We start from the raw sequence: 22,465 nt of genomic DNA, 5'->3' as shown, positions 1-22,465 counted from the left end.
CGTTAAAAAACTGAGAAAAATAAAGAAAACTGCAGGTGAAAAGTAGTAAAAGGTGATCTATAACTTCAAGCGGGAGAACAGAATATCGTGCGACTGCCGTTTACAAAGCAGAAGCTCAGCCTCCAGTTTCTCGTAGTAAAACTGCCTCGCATTACCTCTTCAAAGATGGCTCCCCTGGGGAAGACGCACCACTAAAGAGAAAGAGAAGGCTCGTAAATGACAAACAATGGCGGGAGGAGCGAGTGGTGCGGCGTCCCGGGGGAACACCTGTGAGTTAACTCAGGTGCAGCGAGCACCAGCGAGCTCCAGCGAGAGCAAGGAGAAGATAGATATTCCTCCAATGGAGAGCAATCAGAAGCAGATTCCACGTTGATCCCGCCCCCTTTTTCACCCAGAATGCAAAGTCTCTCAGGATGATGTTTCTGTGTTTATGAACACGAGGCCTTTTCCGTCCGATGGAAATCTTGTTCTAATTATTGGAGGAAAAAAAAGAAAAAAAGCCCACTCTAAAACTTATAATGCAAACTGGATTCAGGCCGGCAATTTAATGCAAAATCGCTTCTGCGAGCGATCATTACTTTGAGCACTTAGACGCGCAACACGTGGAAGCTTTCATGAGGAGAAGGCGGCGCTGTAATGAGCTGCAGTCACATTTGTATAATGTACAATTTAAATGAACAGAAATATGGAAATATACTGAATTTTCATGAACAGTTTTAACTAAAAGGATGATTTTGTGATTCTTTAATACTTAATCATATTTTAAAGCTGCTAAATACTTTCGAATATTCTTTGCTGCTGATTTTGTTAGCAGTAATGGTCTTTATGGTTATTGTTAGCGCTACTATTACTAGTCTAATGATATGCATCGTTGATGTCATGAGGGTTGACCGTGCTCATTCTGCACATACACACCAACATGCGCTAATATGTCCAAAAGAACAAAGAAGCTCGGATAAGGTGTCCCCGCTGTAGCCAGCTAGCAGCTGCTGCTAGCTCTCTGCTAGCACTGCTGCTAGCTCTTGGCTAGCTCACTGCTAGCTCCCTGTCAGCTCCGCGACAACCACTGAAGGTAGCGGGACCAGCCCCAGCTCGACGCCCGACTCGGGCAGCGGGGACACGGGCAGCTAGCTTGCTACAGCCGGGAGCTAGCAGCAACGCTAGCTCGCTACAGCGGGGAGCTAGCAGCAATGGTAGCTTGCTACAGCCGGGAGCTAGCAGCAATGGTAGCTTGCTACAGCCGGGAGCTAGCAGCAATGGCAGCTTGCTACAGCCCGGAGCTAGCAGCAATGGTAGCTTGCTACAGCCGGGAGCTAGCAGCAATGGCAGCTTGCTACAGCGGGGACACCCACCGACGGTAGGAGCAGCTTGTAACCCGACTTTTACGGTACCAATCTTGACATGGCAAGTCCTTTTCTAATGGTCTGAATGTCACATTTAACACCTTGATTCAGAGTCTGAATGAAACTTCACATGTTAATGGAAGAAAAGGAAATACAGAGGCAACCATATAAGAAGAATACTGAAACGTGAACATCTGCGTAATACCTCTGCTTTCAATCAGACAAAAAGAGGGAACCAATAAAGGAAGGCTATGATCCGATAAGTGGGATATAGTCTTCATCACCAGGTCTTCACACGAGCTTCTCTGCACATTTAAAACATTTTAGGTCCAGCTGTTTGAACTTGTGTGTCTGTGTGTGTGTGTGTGTGTGTGTGTGTGTTAGATCTCCATGAAGGAGCACCTGGAGGACAGCCTGCTGGAGTGCACCATGCAGGACCTGCTGCGCTACGACGACTACAACAACGACGGACACCTCAGCCTGCACGAGTTCTACACGGCTTTCCGTGAGTCCTTCATCCTCCTCTTCTTCCTCTTCACGACGCAAAAAATTGCCGAGCGTTCGTCCCCAGAGAGCACGACATCCTATGAAACCCACTTGACTTTAAAAATGTATAACCGTGCAGTCCGCCGATACATTATTTTTCGTAATTCTTCATCCTTAAAACCGAGCTAAACGCTACGCTTTTGGTTATTTTAGCCGGCGGCGGTTTTTGTTTGTAGGTTTTCTGGTCATCGTTATTTTCAAAACCTGGTGACCTTCCATCCAGTCCAAAGCTCTCCACAGCAAGCCGAGAGCACTTAAAAGTGTTTCAGCCAGAGATAAACTGATAATCGCACGTGCCCGGGACACAATTACAGCATCTGGAACGTCCGTAATGGCCTTTGGGGGTTTTTTAGGCTGAGCGGCAGCTGAGAGCACACAGGCGGGTTCCACCTTATTAAGACCAATAATCACAACTCCGCCACTAATTTCTACTGTGGCATCGGCATGAAAAACCTCGAAAATAACCCGGGTCTGGAGCCAAAAAAACAGAGATGGAGCTGATGAATCCCAGCAGTTCTCTGTGGCAGGTGGCCATTTAACAACGACAAAACAAAAGAAAAGCTTCTCCACCTTCAGCTTGCGCGGTCCATTAAGCCTCGCCACTGATTCAGCCCTCCTAATGACTGGTTTTAGTGGGAACCATCCTGCCCGTTATCGCCTTCCACTCCCACTCGCCTTCCAGATGGGCGGTGAGCCGGCCGTGGTATTCATCCGGCGACGGCGGGCCCCGCCCCCCCCCGCAGGGTTTTCCAACCCCCGTGTTTTGTCGACGCGCTTTATGTTTGACGAGCGTTTGAAGGAACGAGCCGGGACCAATAAAACAAGCTATTGATCAGGTGACGCTCAAGGTTAACTGTTGGGCTGCGGGAAGGCACCACCAAGTGGGAGTAATTAGTTCTGAGTGGCGCATCTGGTGTCCTGGATAATGTTGGTTGGGTGTGTGTGTGTGTGTGTGTGTGTGTGTGTGTGTGTGTGTGTGTGTGTTTGAGCAGCCAGGAATCACAGGTGTGGCTAACAGGGTGAAAATGTACAACGTGGTCAGAAGCTTTAGAAATTTGAAGACTTATAGCCGACTTTAAATGATGCGAGATGGTTTTTTGCGTGTCTTTTTTCCTCGGTTGATAACTCCGCTGCCGAGCCAATTGTCTGATCCGAAATCCAAGCCGCGGTCGTGTTTTGCCGGAGACCCCGTAACCCGAAAACACAGGGGTTGAAAATGTGTTTGGGAATCCTCCTTTTGGTCTCCATCGTCCTCCCGTGTTGATATGTTCTGTCTGTCTCCGGCAGCTTTGATGTTCACAATCAAAAACCCCGTCTGGCTGCTCCCCAAAAAACAAGACTGCGGCTCCATTGTTGCTCCGCAGTCGCTGAACCTGCCGGTTAAGAAGCTCAGATTGTGCTGTTGATGTTATTTAATGGGCAAACCCTCGACAATGGCACCGCACCGCTTCGACAAAGCTCTGTTCTGCTGCCTCCCAGATCCATCTTTCTTTCTTTTTTTTACCAGTTAAATAGAGGCGAATTTGCTTGGAAGAACACTCCCGAGATGATTGCATTCCTATCGATTTTTTCCTGCGATTCTACCTTTAACAAGATCAGCAGATTGTTTTTGTGGAGTGTTTTTCCTTCTTTTTTCTTTTTTTGACTGCCTTCTTAGGTCCTCTGTTAAGAATATTTGACTCAAACTGTAACAGTTGCTGGCACCACACAGAGACAGACGGACCGGCTCGGTTTACTCGATCGGGTCGGAAACCAGGAGATCGGTCATGAGGCCGAAACAAACCCAAAAGGGGGACGAAAAAACGAGCCGTTAGGGCATCGCACTCGAGGAGAAAACGCTGTAGACTGTTACTGTTAACTAGTGAGGTGACGAGGGGAGTTCCTCAGTACACCTGTGAAAGGATGAGGATTCATTCCTAAATGTTCAGTGTCATGAGGAAATAGCCGTGTGCAGTGTACGGTTACGCTCACAAAAAATGTTGGGAGGAGATTCCTCTGTGTTTCTCAAGATGTCATAGATTCGGTGGTGTCGTGTGACAGCACAACGTTTTCTGGAGACTTTCGAGGTTAAAATGGCCCCGGGGGAAATCCGCTGACTTTTACGCGAGGAAGGGTGCTCAAAATCGGATACAATAACTCCATAACGGGCCCTATTTTCGTCCCTTTTCCCAAAGGGCTAAGAAGCTGAAATTACACCTGTACTATCGTCTCGACCCGATGTAGACACTAGTGTGAATGTTCAGACCTGGATTGCTGTACGCTCTACCAGGTGAGCCACCAAGGTGCCGCTCAATGGTCGTTTTAGTTGCCAATGCATCTGCTCCTAGTTGTTTTTCAGCCTTTTCTTTTGTTCAAAATAAGACAAATGGCGCTCACAAGTCCCCAGAGACCTCATGTGACGTCCTCAGTTTGCCCTTTTCTTTCCCGACCAACAGTCCAACACTCGATGTTGTTGCGTTCACGGCGATAAAACAAACAAAAAGACAGCGAGAGCGACCCTCCCGCTCCAGCGGGGCCGAGTAATCAACCTTCTCCCGGGACGGCGGCGACAGCCTAATGGCTCTGAATCCGCTCTGTACTTTACTAAAAGGTTGTCACAGGTCTCCGGTTTCCAACATGTACGACGGTGTCAACTCCGTGCAGGAGGATGGCGTGCCTGCACGGGCGCCGGCCTTGTATCCGAACCACAACCAGTGTAATTACACGATAATACATGTGCAGGAAATTGCCTCGCGGTCGATGGACGGGATGCCGGATTCCAATTAACCGTTCGGTAAAAGACAACACTGCGTAAGCCCCGAATGTGACGGGTGAGCCGGCTTATTGAGAGATATATACAAAGCCCGCGCTCATACTATATAAATATACATACACGGTCACACAATGTCGGAGCTCCTTTGTGGATACATGAAACGAGACGTGTGCATTACGTCGAGCGAGTAACCTTCTTGTAAACGTGCAGTCAGAGTTATCTCCGCTCGACTTTTAAAATATTGGCTTTACAACCTTTCTGGAGTTTGGTGCACGACACGTCGTCATTGAAAGAGCTGAGGCTCGAAATGCTCTGACTTTCTTGCTGTAACTTGAACGCCTCCCGGTGGGTTTCACTGGGGGCCATTTTGGAAATAGCCGTGTTTCGTGTTTTGAGACCAAAATAGCTGAAATCGTTCCATCGATAGTTGTTTAGTTGGATGCAGTGTGGTTGATATGTTGCTGTTGCTTTGTCTGACAAGAAATTTGACGGTTTTAGTAGAATCTGTCGGTCGTAAGCGTTACAGAAACGTGTGCTAATCGCATGTAGCATCAAGCTAGCTGGATGAAAATTCATAATTTATCCAGACATCTCGTTCATACTTCATGGTTATGTTAATATTCATGATTGAAGTTTGTTTTGAACATGTACGATTGATTCATATGCTCATGTAAGCCCAGACTGTGTTGTTTTTCATGTGACATCAATAAGTATGCTATTGATTCATGGGAACTCGTGCACAGCCCCCATTTCAGGGGATCAAGAGGTGGACGGTGAACATATTTGTTGAGAAAAGGGGACGTGGAGCAGCGATAAAACTCATTACTCATCTCCAAAAGTCAACACTTCAAATAAAACGATTCCAAGACTAATCTCTTATTGAAAGTGTTGCTTGCTGATCTCTCCTGCTTTTCATTTCACTGTAAAAACAACAACAACAACAAAAACACACAACAGCTGGCGAGTGTCTAATTAGAAGCAGGCAAGCTTATTTATTTTTCCCGTTGTTTCTCAGTCTTGCCCCACATGCAGCTCCTGCCTCCCCAGCCGGGTTTGTTGTCTTCCTCCACCGCGAGTCTACGCGTTGATAATAGCGGAATCATATGGAGATTCTGTGCGGCACTCAGCGGGTTTGATTAATGGAGAGTGTGAAGTAGCGAAGAAATAGTGGTGGGAAAACAAGGACGGCATGAGGAGGAGGAGGAGGAGGAGGAGAGGGAATGAAATGGAGGAAGTGTTGATACAAGGGAGGGAGGAGTGCCTCTCTTCTCTCTGGAGAGAGACAGCCGGTGGGAGGGAGGAGAGAAAAGTGGAAATACGGGAAAGAAAATGAGACGCTTGTAATTGGTCTGCTGGTGAGAGGAAGAGGAAGAGGAAGAGGAGCGCTGTCAGACAAAGGAACACAAAGTGCATTGGTTGAAGAGAGGGATGTACGCGAGTGCGTGTATATGTGTGTTTGTGTATATATATGTGTGTGTGTGTGTGTATTGAGGACCTTATGGAACAGCGTGATAATGTGAAAGTGTTTGTGCTGCATCTTTGTACACCTAAATGTGTGAATGTGTGTGTAGACTTCGTGTGTGAGTGTACATGGTGTGTGTGTGTGTGTCTTTAAAGTTACGACAGGGAGCTTTCTTGTCGTGTTGATTCTGGCGCCCCCTGTGGACTGAAGTGGTAGTGTTTCGAAAAGAAATCAAACTACATGGATTGTCTTAATAATACGTCGATGCAAACTTCTCACGAACATGAAAACATCTCTGTTAGTCAGTGTGTGTGTCCTTGTCATATAAAAACATTTGTCAAAGCACAAGACTTGAAGTTTAGCTTTTGAATTGATCAAAAAACAAATAAAGATTTCAAATAATGAGAAACAGACAGTGTGACGATGGTTTTATTCACACGTACTGGCATTAAAAGATTAGTGCATAGATAATAAATACAACGCTCTTAATACAACTGTATTAATCCTAAGGGGGAGTTTAGTTTACACACTGTGTGTGTGTGTGTGTGTGTGCGTTATAAACGCCTCTAGAAAGCACAATAGATGAACTCACACACTCTGAGCATGAATCTGCATCGATCGGCATGTGGGCGAGTCTGAGCTGTTCAGAGGGCAACCTTTTTGTTTATTAATCCATGAGTTAACTCATCACTTCCAATCCTTTCCCCGAGAAATGATATCGTTCTGATCTGTTTTTATCAATAACTCTGTGGGAGGAAACATGACCGCTGCCTCCAATTAGGTTCACAGAAGGATTTAGGCGCATGCTACTTCACATCCTGAATCCCTTGTGTGCTCATAGGTTCAGGCAGAAATACAGAACAAAGCACAATCCATGATGCCGCACGTCGTATAATTACAAGATGCTTTAGTACATTTCCTCACAGAAATATTGCTGCGCTTAAACAGACGTGTTTCATTCTTCCTGCTGATGTCTCGGGTCTAATGCTGCGTTCACAACAAAAGCGTTGCAAATTTTCCGAGCGAGTAGATTGCATGCAAAGCCGATGCACGGACGCGAATTTCCGCTGGTGGGCGCGAATAAAGCGGTCAACACAAATGACACAAATAATACGATCAACTCAAATAATGCGATCAACGCGAATAATACGATCAATGCAAATAATGCGATCAACGCGAATAATGCGATCAACGCGAATAATACGATCAACGCAAATAATGCGATCAACGCGAATAATGCGATCAACGCGAATAATGCGATCAACTCAAATAACGCAAATAATGCGATCAACTCAAATAACGCGATCAACGCAAATAATGCGATCAACTCAAATAACGCAAATAATGCGATCAACTCAAATAATGCGATCAACGCAAATAATGCAATCAACTCAAATAATGCGATCAACTCAAATAATGCGATCAACTCAAATAACGCGATCAACGCAAATAATGCGATCAACTCAAATAACGCGATCAACGCAAATAATGCGATCAACTCAAATAACGCGATCAACTCAAATAACGCGATCAACGCGATCAACGCGAATAACGCGATCAACGCAAATAACGCGATCAACGCGAATAACGCGATCAACGCAAATAACGCGATCAACGCAAATAACGCGATCAACGCAAATAACGCGATCAACGCAAATAACGCGATCAACGCAAATAACGCAATCAACTCAAATAACGCGATCAACAAATAACGCGATAAGCGCAAATAACGCAATCAACAAATAACGCGATTAACGCAAAAAATGCAGCGCAAATAATGCGGCTATGGATAATATTATGAACCCAGACAAAAGGGCGTTAAATGTTTCAAACATTTGTGGGACTTGAACAACAAGTCTGAAGCAGAACCAGTGGTTATTACAATGGTGGACAGCAGACACCATCTGGGGTTATTTTCGTAGTTCACAGCCGCTTTCAGGTTTGTTTCAGTCGTTTGTGAGCGGACAAAAGCTCCTTCACTCAATATCAACGAGAGTGGACTTAAGTGCTCTGCGTCTCTATTGCACTTCAGTGATTTGTGGTTTTAGCGAAATGTTGATGAAGTAAACTGTCTCGTCTCGTGTTTCTTGCCACTGCAGACTGTTCGGTTCTCAAGAAATCCAGACGGCGTCCCATTAAGTCCAACATGTGTTTCCTGTTGCAAATGTTTGTATTTTGCCGGTTGACGTTTCAGCGGCACGGAAAAAAAAAATCATCACATTTCGAGATATTTCGCAGGTGCAACGGGATTCTGTGTTATTCCCGCTGGGCTCCGTCTCCCTCCGCTGTACACCTGGTACGCATCCAATGGCGCTTCAGGAGAGCATCGATGCCTCCGCGGCGAGATCGTATCTCAGTGTTTTGCTGCCTGGCAGCTCCTGTCAGGGTTTGATCTTTCATGTTCCTCAAGTTTGCCCTTAATCTGCACAAATGATCTCCCTGAGATCAGATTTCAGTCATACAAGAGGAGCCTGTCGGCTCTCTGACAGCCGGGAGGGCGAGAGGCCTCCAGCTAAGCTCTTGACAACAGAGAGACTCTGAACCGGAGGTCTCGAGCTTCTCTACCCACACGACATCATCTCCTATTGTACATCTTATCTCTCCCACGTCCTCGGCTTTCCTCCTTTGTTTCCGTCTTCCTCTGTAATGCTTTCTCTTCTACTCTTAAACGCTATTCGTTCTCCTTTTTTCTTTCCTTCCCTTCACTTTCCATTTCATTTAGTTTCCTTTCCTTCTTTCCTTTCGTCTCCTTCCTTTTCATTTCTTTTCCTTCCACTTGCTTCCCTTTCTTTCCATTTCATTTAGTTTCCTTTCCTTCCACTTCCTTCCCTTTCTTTCCATTTCATTTAGTTTCCCTTCCTTCTTTCCTTTCCTCGCCTTCCTTTTTATTTCCTTTCCTTCCCTTCCACTTCTTTCCCTTTTTTCCATTTCATTTAGTTTCCTTTCCTTCCACTTCCTTCCCTTTCTTTCCATTTCTTTTCCTTCTTTTCTTTCCTCTCCTTCCTTTTCATTTCCTTCCCTTTCTTTCCCTTTCATTTAGTTTCCTTTCCTTTTTTTCTCCCCTCTCACTTTTCCCCCTTAATTTTTTCTTTTCTATTCTTCCCTTTCCATTCCTTTCCTTCATTTCCCTTTCCTTCCTCTCCTCTCCTACTTTCCTTCCTGTCCACTCTCCCCTAGCTAGTGCCTGACGCCTCATTACCGCTCAATGGACCTTTGCCGCTAATTGCCGGTGTGAGTCTTTCTGGCAGCGACCGAGTGCCGTCTCTGTTCCCGGGTAATTACCCAGAGGCCCTAGCTGCAGTAACAGGTTCGAGTCGGGGGGTTGGGGGCTGTTGGAGGCCTCGGTTGCACCTTCCCATGATGCACTGAGGGAGAGATGTAAGGGATGCTCGTTCCAGGTGGTCCTCTGGTTAGTTTGCTGCTGGGATTGATCCATATCAGGTGTAATGAAACAGCCAATCCGTATCTGGCGTCTTTAACTGCATCTACATCCTGTGGCGATGACATCACGCTGACGGCACGTGAAGCAAAAAGTGACCCCGAGGCGATCTTTTGACGGTCGGGTCAGAGAGCAGAATTGTTTGAAAACAATAAAGGGATTTTTCATCAAGACAAATCAGATCCGTGACCGCTGAGATCTTCTCCATATCAACCACTCCTGCTACTAAAAAAAGGTACTTTTCCATCTGTTGAGAGCAGCAGATAAAGACAAGACACAGTTTGAAATAGTCCTCCAGCATCAATCAACAGCAATAGAAAGTGAAAAAACACATTCCTATTCATTCGATGTGCCCATGTGATGGATTATAACTCAGGATCGGACTAACGTATTAAAGCATAACGCCGCTTCGTCTCTCGGGGTTTTATTTTTAGCCGCGTCCTGTTTACTCGCCCGTCTCTCGCCGGGCGGTCACATGACACACCTGACAGCCAGTGGTCATCCGGCGGTCTCGAGAGCTCGCCTGCACAATATAGCGAGAGAAAGCCGAGTGAGTCGTCATGGCAACTGCGAGGCCTGTCTGTTTAAGCGTCCAATATCGTTTATTTAGCACAACGCTTAACCGATGCAGCTCGAATTCCCCGGAGAGGAGAGGGAGTGCAGAAAGAAAGAGAGAGAGAGATGAAAGCGACGCACAATCATTCTTTATTTCAATCATTTCATTTTAAGTTCATACAAGTTACACATTACCTCAAACTAGACGACACAAAACTAAATAAATATACTATACTAACGTCAGACAAGGAAAGAAAATGTTATACAGGCCACCTGTCGAATGTCTGAATGTCACCCCCCCCCCAGAAAGATGATGTACAACATGGCAGCTCGCTACACAGGAAGCCAGACACATCGACAACCAATGCTAAAAAAAAATGAATAAAAAGGGAATTGCAGCTCAGAAAACTCCATATTATATCTGTCACAACGATTAAATCATAATACATATTGTGGACCAGGTATCACATCCAGGTGTTATAGGCAAAAACTGAAGTGCAGGAGGAGACGACAGGAGTCCAGGTAAGGCAAAAAAAAATCAAAACGTACAAACTTAGAAACTTACATCCAAAGCTCAAAGGCGACGTGCATCCATAGGACACAAAGAGGACCACACAGGATGAAACAACTACGGCAGGAGACACACAACAGTTACAAAAGGTAACTACGGTTCTATGAATCCTAGATGACCGCCAGAGGCAGTGTTTATCTATGAAATAGGACGAAAGTTACGAAGGTAACTCCGGTTCTATGCTTCCTGGCTGACACTAGATCCAGCGTAAAAACACTGCCTCTGGTGGTCAGGTAGGATGAAGCAGAAACAAGAGGAAGGTGCATGCTGATTGGACACAGCAGGAAACAATCAGGGTCAAGGCAGACAATCACAGGGGCAGGCTGTGGATTTTGTAGCTACGCCTGCTGTTTAACAGCTGATCGCAGCGCTCTTGTGGTTTCAATGGTGGTTAGCGGAAATGGTAACCGTTTTTACGAAGATAAGCCATGGAAAAACATAACTTCTTATAAACTCGAGCAAGTAAACTCAGGCGAAAAAGCGTTGGTGTGAACGCAGCGTGAGTCTTTCCAACGGGAGAAGTTGTAGGACATTGTGAAGCCAACTAGCGACAGATGGTTTGGTGCCGTCCATGCTGTAAGATGGACACAATCAGCCTTCAATGATTCGATGCTTGTGTTGCGGGATGAAGGGCGTACAAACACTGCAGTCGAGTGGAAATGTTCTGTGCACAGAGAATTCATAAAGGGGCAAAATAAAAGGATATTCGGACGCTGTCTTGTTGAGACCCTTCATACAAAAAGAAGCAATGATTTATTGTCTGAGTGAAAAAACAACGAGTGATCCGCAAAGGATATCTGGAGACTGTGGGCCTTCAATTTATTTGATGATATTACAAAAACAGGCAATGTGCGCAGCATCAGAGGCCCATGAAGCGCTCTTCAGTGTGAAAACCCTCAGCGGAGACGTCTTCCTCAACATCTGCTCGCGGCATTTATTTGAGGTGTGATGGAAATACAAAGTGCAGCGCGTCTGAAAGGTCGGCTTTGTTTTCGTCATTGTCTTGAGTCTTGTTCACCTGGAAAACTACGTTTTTGATCCCTTCGTCGTTCTTAATATCTGCACATTTGATACGGAGCTGGAGCCAGGAGGCGATTAGCTTAGCTTAGCATAAAGATTTTGGAGGCGAGCCAAATCCCCCCCAAAAAAGTAATGTAATTTGCTTTCCGCCTCGAAAACATATTGATGAATTGTGTCTTTTTTAATTTAATTCTTACACGGACAGAAATGTGAAGACAATTGTTGGATTTTCGTTATCAGCGTGAGAGTCCGGTGGTCCAATCCCCTCGGGCTGCATAGTCAGTACCACTCAGCAGTTATCAATCTTCTCATCCAACCCTCACAAGAAAACAAACACGCAAAATTCACCTGAAAGTCAATTTGATCCTTTATTCCTTGTGACAACTTCTTTTTGTTTAATCAGTTCTGAGGAATATAGAGCGTTTCAGTTTAGCTGAATAAACCCCCAACGTTTAATAAAACCAGCGTTCCTTGTTGGTGAGAGACGGGATGGAAAGGAACATCTCAATACTTTTTACATTCACAATATACAAAAGTATTACTCATCAAAATAATCCAATGTTGTTGGCAATATTTATAGTAGCTTGAATAGCTACTACTAGCTTGAGTAGCTACTACTACTAGCTTGAATAGCTACTACTAGCTTGAATAGCTACAACTAGCTTGAGGAGTTACTACTAGCTTGAGTAGCTACTACTACTAGCTTGAGTAGCTACTACTAGCTTGAATAGCTACAACTAGCTTGAGGAGCTACTACTAGCTTGAGTAGCTACTACTAACTTGAGTAGCTACTACTACTAGATTGAATAGCTACTACTAGCTTGAGTACCTTTAACAACTAATGGCAGTCAGATGTTAAACTTTTATTCTCGCTTATTGTAGAAACCGGTTTCCTTCGTCTCAAAGTCTGTTAAAGGACGTTTTTGGTTCGAGCCCTGAAATGAGGTCTGAAGCTAACGTTTGGATGTATCTGCATTCTTGCTTCAAATATCATAAAAGTGTCCTTCATTGGTGACGATTATCTTGCTTCTTTCCTGCAATAATCCCAAATCCAATGATGCATTTCCATCAGCTTCGAGTCGAGGGAACCAACTCTTCCTTTTCGGGTCGTCCCCGCAACGTTCTGAGATCTTGTGCACTTTGAGGGAAAGGAACCCTGCAGTCCTTGAAGGGATCCCTGCAGTCCTTGAAGGGATCCCTGCAGTCCACGAAGGGATCCCTGCAGCCCTCGCCCCAGCACTTATAGATGTAGAGTGATGATGGTGACGTCAAAATATCTGTTGCAAGACAAACTTGTGATGAGACGGAACTCTGAACCTCACAAAACGCAGGTTGCACCTGTGGGTGCAGGTGTTGATATGGATCTTAAATTAGCCTCACATAGAGGGAACTTTTCCACCGGCTAATTAAACCGACATTAAAGGTGCAGATTGCGTTAAAATTACACCCTCAACATGTTGCTTTCCAATGATGTATTCTCTTTAATAATCTTTCCCTTATTTCTTCGGTTGCACGGCCAAAACTTCCATAAAGTCACAATGCGTCGACGATGTATAAGTTCAGGCTTCGATTGCAGAGCAATTTCTGCTCGACTGGCAGAAAGCCGCTCGGTTGCTCTTCCCGCTCGGTTGCATTGCCGCCGCCTCCTTAGACCTAAAACAAACGGCAGCTCTCCGAGGGATATTGAGACCTTTTTTTTTTAGGAAACATACGTGAATTAATAAATGAAGCAGATGAGGCAAGTTAGGGGAAAGCTCAGTGCAGCCAAAATCTAAATTACTACAGCGAGTAAAAGGTATTTAACATCACAGAGGGATGATGTATAAAACTGTAACAGTTGCAGAGAAATTAAAGTAATGAGAAGTTCAGTTGAGGTTACGCTGCGTGTAATAAAGTAGCATTAAAATAATCAGCTGCAAGCAGATTGCAGCAACAGATTGGGTCTTCATGCATCCCATATTTCCCATTATAACAGGTTATTTGAGCATATACACTCTTTTATTTAACTTTTATTTGTAACGCTTGTTCTAAAATCAAGCACCTGAAATAGGGGAGAATCTCAGCGGACGTCTTTGTCGAGGAACAACAAAGAGAGGACTTAGACAAACGTCTGAGGAGAGAAATGCTAAACACGTAGCAATACAATGCAATAAAGTGCAATAAAGTGCGCCTGTAATTCATCCGTCATCGGAGGGATCCGTCCTCCTGAGCGCAGACCGGCTGTAATGGAGGGGGGACATGTCACGCTACATCTGAACATCATATAAAGGCTCATTAGGACGACATCGGTGACACGATCACGGTTCCACCAGACATCTAATATCTCTCACAATTACACCACGTCTCCATCTATCTATCCTGCTTTCATTCCCACCACTTTAATCTCATCTTCATGTCTCTGTAATTAGCCGTGGAGGTGTAAATCACGCTTTGCGGGGACTCGAGGGGCTTTTGGCTTTGACCTGTTACCTTTTACAACGCCGCCCCTCCCCCTCCTCTTCCCATCTCCTATCAGCTTTCCTTACTTCTTTTTTTCCACCCTTTTCCTCTCTTCCTTTGCACCCGGTGGGTCCCGCGGGCAGCGAGTGTGTTCCACCGAGCCGTCGTTCCCAGGCATCGAGCCCCCCCGGGCTGTTAGCGGCGCAGCATGTGGTCGGCTTTTATCTCTCTCCTCGAACTCCCTCTCTGGCGAGGAAATAATTCATTATCATGCCTCCATTGATTTGCTCTTTCTCCTGCCTCCCTTTCCTTTTCTTCATTTCAAACAAGTGTGTGTTCGAATGGGAGTGGTACTCATCCTCCTTCTTTTTCTCCTCTCATCTCCCCAGTGAAATCCCCTCCAGCTTCCACCTTCATCAGCTTTTGAAAATGTTCTCTCGAAACAAAAGAGATAAACACAGCAGCTAACGGAAAAGTTAAAAAAAAGAAAGGATTTCTTGCATGGAAGTAAATAGTAAGAATATAGCAGCAAATTCAACCAACAAGGTGAGAGTATTAGACATGCTCCGCTCTGCTGGATGACTTCAGCTCTGCTGTTGCAACGTTCCCGTGTGAGGAAGGTAAGAACGATATCCCCCTCGATGCTCTCGTCGGGAGGGTTGTTTTCTTCGGGCAAACATCTGTTCAGTGTAAATCACCAGCGAGTTGGTCCAGCTGGCTCCGTTACAGTGATGAGGTTGTCTTTTAATAAGAGTCGTGTGTGTTCGCCTCGTGTTTGCGCGGCGCCGAGCTAAACCTGAGACAAACACTCAGATCTCATGAAGAGACGAGAGGAACCGGATAAAGGAGAGCGCAAGGGAGGAGGCGCTGTGGCTCGCAGCTGAAACGCTTGTTTCACGCCAAAAAAAAATTAATCTTGAGGGTTTTTGTTCCTCCGGCTCCAAAAGAGTTGCACAAAAGTTTTTGTGCGTTTGCAGCGGGAAGAAAGTAGAAAGGGTGTTGTTGAGGGTATTTACGGGGGAACGAGAAAGATCACAGACCGTAAAAGTCGGGTTACAAGCCGCTCCTGCCTTCGGCTAGGTGTCCCCGGTTAGCAAGTTGTAGCTGCTGCTAGCTCCCTGTTGTAGCAAGCTAGCGCTCCTGCTAGCTCCCCCCGCTGCTGCTGCTACTTTCCGCGTCCCCGCTGCCCGAGTCGGGCGTCGAGCCGGGGCTGGTCGCGCTCCCTTCGGTGGTTGTCGGGGAGCTAGCGGGGCACTAGCAGCATGCTAGCTGGCTACAGCGGGGAGCTAGCGGTGACACCCACCGAAGGTATTAGCGGCCTGTAACCCGACTTTTACGGTACTTGCCTTTTTTCGCAGTCAGCGAACGAGTCGTTCTTCCTCTCCGCTCCCTGAAAAAGAAATTCAGCGGCTTCTTGGAAACACCGTGCGAGAGTCCGGCTGCGTCGTGGCCGTCGGGGTCGAGGGATTTAATGTAATTAAATGCGCTTTTTGCACTCGGACAAGCAGAGCGCACCTTGGATCTTCATCACCAAAGGGTGAGTTGTGCACTACAGGAAAGCCACTTGTTTTTATGTGCGTCTATATATTTGCTCTATTTGTCACTTCTTTAAGGAGATAAATCCACACACATAAAAAACCCAGCTGTGCAGCATGACAGGACACAACAAAACGGCATTAACACCGAACCTCTGCGACGCCGGGGCCCTTCCGGATCTTTTAGAATTGCGTTACATCTTTTACGAGCGTCCACACTTTGCAGCCAATATCATTTAGCCGCTTTCAAAGAATTTCTAATGGATTGTTTTGTGCAGCAGACCTTGAAAGTGCAGCTTTGACAGCTCCAGCAAGCTGAGACAGAGAGAAGGTGATGATGGAGCGGCGGGTAAATCACAAATCTCTAAAGTCTTTATTTTCTCAACGCTGCATGCTCCCAGCAGAGCGTTAGTGTTACTCAATATCTCCTGTGGCAACAAGCCCCTGGTACCCGGCTCTCTGCAACAACATGCGCTCAGCCGGCTGGAGGGTTAAAGCTCAGAGGCGTCTTTTTTTTTTTTTTTAGATGATGCAGTATTTTTTTTTTTGTTGTGTTGTTTTTATTTTTCCAGTTTCCAGAATCTCAGTTATAAGCTAAATCTAATAAAAACGAATTCCCTTCCAAATGATTCAGAGGCTTTTGATGCCTCGACACAGCTGTGACCTTCAGGATGGCAGCGGGAGAGTGGAAGACTGGTAGAGTGGTGGACTGGTAGGCTATTTGACCGGTAGCCTAGTAGACTGGTAGACTGGTAAATTAGTAAACTGGTGGGCTGGTAGACTGGTAGGCTGGTAGATTGGTAGACTGTTAAACTGGTAGGCTGGTGGGCTGGTAGGTTGGTAAATTAGTAGACTGGTGGGCTGGTAGACTGGTAGGTTGGTAGACTGGTAGGCTAGTAAATTGGTAGACTGGTAGGCTGGTAAATTGGTAGACTGGTAGGTTGGTAGACTGGTAGGCTGGTAAATTGGTAGACCGATAGGCTGGTAGACTGGTAGGTTAGGACGCTGCTGGCTGGTAAATTAGTAGACTGGTGGGCTAGTAGACTAGAAGGCTGGTAAATTAATAGACTGGTAGGCTGGCAGATTGGTAGACTGGTAAACTGGTAGGCTGGTGGGCTGGTAGGCTGGTAAATTAGTAGACTGGTGGGCTGGTAGACTGGTAGGTTGGTAGACTGGTAGGCTGGTAGATTGGTAGGCTGGTAGACTGGTAGGTTGGTAAATTAGTAGACTGGTGGGCTGGTAGACTGGTAGGTTGGTAGACTGGTAGGCTAGTAAATTGTTAGACTGGTAGGTTGGTAGACTGGTAGGTTAGTAGACTGTTAGACTGGTAGGTTAGGATGCTGCTGGCTGGTAAATTAGTAGACTGGTGGGCTAGTAGACTGGAAGGCTGGTAAATTGGTAGACTGGTAGCCTGGTAGACTGATAGGCTGGTAAATTGGTAGAGTGGAAGGCTGGTAGACTGGTATACAGTTAAGATGGTAGACTGGTAGGTTAGTAGGCTGGTTGGCTGGTAAATTAGTACACTATTTGGCTCATAGACTGACAGGCTGGTAGACTGTGTTTTCGATTGAAATAAGTTTCACGATGCCTGGCGGCCCTTTGGGGCTAGATGGGGTTTAACCAATTCTGTGTTTTGGACGCACCTGGCACAGATCTGTGCTGTGTTGAGCGCACCTTTTCTAGTTGCATTGTCTATAGCCAGATGAAGGTCTGCGCTGCTTCCTTTGTACATTCGCTGCTGGCAGCATTTGCTTCCAACACTTGTTTTTTTTTTTACACACACATTCAGACAGAAAGAAGACACACAAAAAAACCTAGACAAGAGCCAGAGCGTCCGTACATCAACGTACGGACGTGGTTCACGTCTCACATGGACTCCGACCACAAGATCTGAATCCTCTGCTCGGCTTTTCGCAGAGTCGCTGGTCAGAAAACTCTTTCCTCTGAAATTGGGCGCGTTGTCGCCGTGAGACGAACATTAGCATTCGCTATCTCCTGTGAGCACGCGGGTCTCGTGTAACTCCAGGGTCACATCCGTGTGAAAGGAGTCCAGTTGGGGACGAATCCAAGTCTTTCTCCCTTCGAGCCGGCGGTCCGGCCTCCAGCGTCTGAAGAGCTTAATCATTCAGCGTGCAGGAATTCAGCCTGAAACTTTCAGAATTATTGTCGAAAAATAACCCTCTGCCATGCTTGAAGGAGCCATAATCATTTTAGCAGCGTGGTGGATGCACGCTGTAGACAAACTTTATTCTCCCATGATGCATTGCACAGTAGAGAGAGAGAGGAAGAAAGGGAGAGAGGAAGAGATGGGTAGAGGGAGAGAGAGAGAGGAAGAGATGGATAGAGGGAGAGATGGATAGAGGGAGAGAGAGAGAGGGAGCGAGGGAGGAAAAGATGGAGAGAGGAAGAGATGGGTAGAGGGAGAGAGAGAGGTAAAAGATGAATAGGTGAATAGAGAGAGAGAGAGAGAGAGAGAGAGAGAGAGAGAGAGAGGTGGAGGGGTAGAGGGAGAGAGGAAGAGACGGATAGAGAGAGAGAGAGAGAGAGAGAGAGAGAGAGAGAGAGAGGCAGAGAGGAAGAGATGGATAGGGGGAGAGAGGGAGGGAGAGAGGAAGAGATGATAGAAGGAGAGAGAGGGAGAGTGGGAGGGAGGGAGAGAGGAAGAGGTGTATAGAGGAAGAGAAGCAGAGAAAGAGGAAGAGAGAGAGGTGAGAGATGAATAGGTGGATAGAGAGAGAGAGAGAAGGAGAGAGAGAGGGGTGGAGGGAGAGAGGGAGAGAGGAAGAGATGGATAGAGAGAGAGAGAGAGAGAGAGAGAGAGAGAGAGAGAGAGAGAGAGAGAGAGGAAGAGATGGATAGAGGGAGGGAGAGGTGGATAGAGGAAGAGAAGCAGAGGAAGAGAGAGGTGAGAGATGAATAGGTGGATAGAGAGAGAGAGAGAAGGAGAGAGAGAGGGGTGGAGGGAGAGAGGGAGAGAGGAAGAGATGGATAGAAGGAGAGAGAGGGAGAGTGGGAGGGAGGGAGAGAGGAAGAGGTGGATAGAGGAAGAGAAGCAGAGAAAGAGGAAGAGAGAGAGGTGAGAGATGAATAGGTGGATAGAGAGAGAGAGAGAGAGAGAGGGGTGGAGGGAGAGAGGAAGAGATGGATAGAGAGAGAGAGAGAGAGAGAGAAAGAGAGGCAGAGAGGAAGAGATGGATAGAGGGAGAGAGGGAGGGAGAGGTGGATAGAGGAAGAGAAGCAGAGAAAAAGGAAGAGAGAGAGGTGAGAGATGAATAGGTGGATAGAAAGAGAGAGAGAGAGAAAGAGAGAGAGAGAGAGAGAGAGAGACCTCCAGAGTAAAATATGGAGCGATTAGTCATCTTCATCAACTCATCCTCATCTGTTTAGAAACCCTGTTGGTGGTTTTAATGGTTTTAAATGTTGCTTACTTCACTGTTCTGCTAATTGATCAGCCAGCATTTGACCGAGATGTGAAAGAAAGCAGAGAAGGTAAAGCCGGTCGACTGGTGACGGAAAGAAGAAAGTCGTCTTAATTAATAGACTGATCTTTATCCGATAAAAATCTCTTTTAAGTTTTCAATTAAACGTCCTTTCATGAGCATGTTCAGGGAGACTTTCACCAGTTTAAAAGTAATCTCGTGACAGCGTCGGTAAAGTCTGACATCATACTTTTCCATTAGTCTTACACTGTCAAGAAAAATGAGCCTGAACTCCCCCGAACGAGTTTAAATGTGCAGGAATCTTTTTAACGGGAAAACCAACTCTACTACTTTACTCTATTAATCTACAAATATCCATTCATACTTCCACAAAGACAAAAAGCCTGTCAGTGGATGATAAAGAAACCCCCGAAATCTGAGCCAAGTGGATGATTGTGTTCTCTCATTAGTGAGAGGAAGACTCTGAAGAGGTTTCTGTCTCCCAAGTAAAATCTTCTCTTCTTCAGAGGCTTTTATTTAACCGCTTTCTGTTCTGTAATACTCTGAGTTGCACTTCAAACGGGACATCGCTTCATCCGGCCAATGAAAACAGTTGAAAAGACGTCTTTAACACTTCCAGAGACACGCGTGATGAAATGTTGTCACTTGAATTTCTCAACAGAAAGTCCGTAGTTGAGAAGACGTCGTATGAAGCGGGGAGGGTGTCGCAGATATGTACCGACATGCTAACTTGTATGTAGCGTACTCCTCTGACAGATGTTTTTTTTAAATGTGTTTTATTCCTTTACAAAAACCAACTTCATTACCAAAAACCAACGTAAGCACTTGTTCCTCTTCAGGGGAGCGCTAAACCGTTTCTTTATCCGTTCCAATTTGACCGTTATAAACTTCATTTTAGCCGTTAAATACGGCGCACGTTGACTTCCGGTTTAACCATTTTTCTCGCCTTCAAAATAAAAGCACCGTACAACAAAACGAGACGTTTTTTTCCCCCAAGTTTTGGAAAATACAACGTTTTGTACCGTTAGCTTGATGCTACAAACGATTGGCGCACCTTTCTAGATACACTTGCCTCTTCTCCAGACATTTTCATCCATCAAAATATATTTTTTTACAGCAAAAAAAAATAAATATGACTACTTTTTGCAGAAGACGATGTCCCAACCGGCTTTGCTTGGTAGCATTTTTTTTTAGCAATCATATACACACAATCTCACAAGGGTTAGTGTATTATGGCTCTTTAAATGATTCAAATAGCCCTTGTGATTAAGGAGATAAACCAGTTTTAGTTTGGGTATGACCACCTTTTCATTCTCAGAAAAAGGGCTTTCTAAAAGGTTAATAGGATTACTGTACATTCCTATATGTAAAATATATTCAACTGCACATGAACTAAACTGTCCAACGGCAGCCATTAGTTCGGGCGACGGTGCATTCAATGCACAAACGGAGCGTATAGCTTTTGCTCCGGTATTTTGTTTCGCGAGCAAATAAAAGCGTTTCCTTCGTCTCTGGAGACGTCGTCTCATTAGCTTCTGTTTCCGTCTCGCGTTGCGCCAAACATTGACCTCTCTCTTTCTCTGCGAGAAAAAAAAAACACAAACCTTTTGTATTGTTATACCGTAACAAATCAAACCCCCACTACAGTATCTGCTGCTTTCAACAGTCGGAAAAACCCCTCAGAGCCCCGTTGACCTCTTTGACCCCGGAGTGTTTTTCCTGGGATGTAAAAAAAAAAAAAAAACGCCCTCATGAGAGTTACGTGAAAAGAAAATGATTCGTCCTTCTGTTCATCTGAGCCGCCGCGGCGCTAATCACACTATTGTTGTTTTGGTACATGAATGCATCATAAATACTTTCAGTGGGTTTGATTCTCGCCGTGCGTTTCTTCTCCATCGAGGCCGACCCCGAGGTCAGGTCACGCTGCGGCGGCTGCAGGAGCCGCTAATCCCTCCCATCCCCCCCATGAGCGATAGCGCCTTGATACGAGGAAGACCGAGGAAGACCTCTTAGCTAACGCTGACAGAAAATGCCTCCGCGGTTTACGGTGGGAGGCGAAGAGAGAGGAGGGAGGGAGGGAAGGAGGGATTGGCTCTTTTGTTTCCATAAAGATGAAAGATTATCCAGATTGTCAGAGATCTGATGGCGCTATCAGATGAGCGTACGCTGTAATGAATTGGATCTCTCGTGGCCAAATGAAGAGCACAGATTAGCCGCAGACTGTCGACTTGTTTCCGTTAAGCCGCTCAGAGCGCGCGGACTTTTTTTGGCCTTTTGAGACTTAAAATGTCAGTTTTATTAAAACCAAAGGGTGTGAAGATAACATCCCAACCAGATATTCCTCAACGCTGCCCTTTGACTTGTCTTCTCTCTCTCTCTATATACATATATATATATGTGTATATATATATATATATATATATATATATATGTATATATATATATATATGTGTGTGTATGTTTGTTTAACGTAGTGAGCTCTGTATGCTCTGCATGTTCTCTTGCATTGGAAAAATATTTAGAAAAACAAAATATTCCACAAAAAAAAAGAAGATATTTCATGTTTTCGCCGGCAAGCGACTACAAATTGTACTTTTTTGTGCTCTAATCAGGATGTTTAATTCAGACTTTCAGTACATAAAAGGTTCATAACCACCGTGTGAAATACTTATAATATTTATTGGCATCGACGAGCTCTCACGACACATTTCTCCAAAAATGTCCGATTGATTCGTCCGTAGTTCCCAATGTTATTAAAAGCTGATTGAATATTTTTTTATTTTCACAGTAACACCATATGACATTTTAAGGTCAGAGTATTCAGAGATGCCAAAGCACAGATGTTCATCGCTTTAAAAAAAAAAAAAAAAAAAGACTCTTTCATCCCGGGCCGGTGCGAGAGGAGAGGGGACGGCTCTGACCTTCACGAGTCACAACGCAAGAAATATTTTAAAAACGTTTCCCACGTGGTGTTTGTTTTTTTTGGGGGGGCGAAGCCGATACCGACGCCGCTTTTTCGCCTAATTTGAGCATGTTTTGCACAACAAAGCAGGCAGATTAGCCTCCATATGCCCGCTTTGCGAAGTGAAGCATATTCTGGACCATATTTTGTGAACGCCGCCTCGGAGGGGAGAGCGAGCAGAGCGAGGTCTGCTGCCAAAAACTGCTGCCGCTGCCTTATTAACGCAGCATGGCGCTGCTTTTAACTCGCTTCACCTCTGCACACGCTCCTACTGTACGCCACTGCGACCGGCTCGCTCTCTTGGTTTCCCCTTCTCCGTGGTCCTAACAAGGCTTGTTACGGACGTACGAGAGGAGGAGCACCGCCGGCGAGCTGAGAGGAGGCCTTTTGAGAGTAGGACG

The 22,465-nt window shown here is 45.6% G+C and overlaps 1 protein-coding gene across 1 annotated transcript in view; it reads left to right on the top strand.

The window, feature by feature from the left end:
* Nucleotides 1-22,465, top strand: part of fstl4 (follistatin-like 4) — a 183,449-nt gene that overhangs the window by 126,923 nt on the left and 34,061 nt on the right. The window contains exon 6 of the mRNA XM_068600901.1: nt 1,728-1,848. Within this exon, the coding sequence (XP_068457002.1) occupies nt 1,728-1,848 (121 nt within the window). The remainder of the gene's footprint in view (nt 1-1,727; nt 1,849-22,465) is intronic.

Source organism: Clinocottus analis, unplaced genomic scaffold, assembly GCF_023055335.1.
Source record: "Clinocottus analis isolate CAN_PGR_092001 unplaced genomic scaffold, fCliAna1.0.p SCAF_5, whole genome shotgun sequence".
In the NCBI taxonomy this organism is placed as follows: domain Eukaryota; kingdom Metazoa; phylum Chordata; class Actinopteri; order Perciformes; family Cottidae; genus Clinocottus; species Clinocottus analis.
This window is presented reverse-complemented; position numbering and strand designations above follow the sequence as displayed.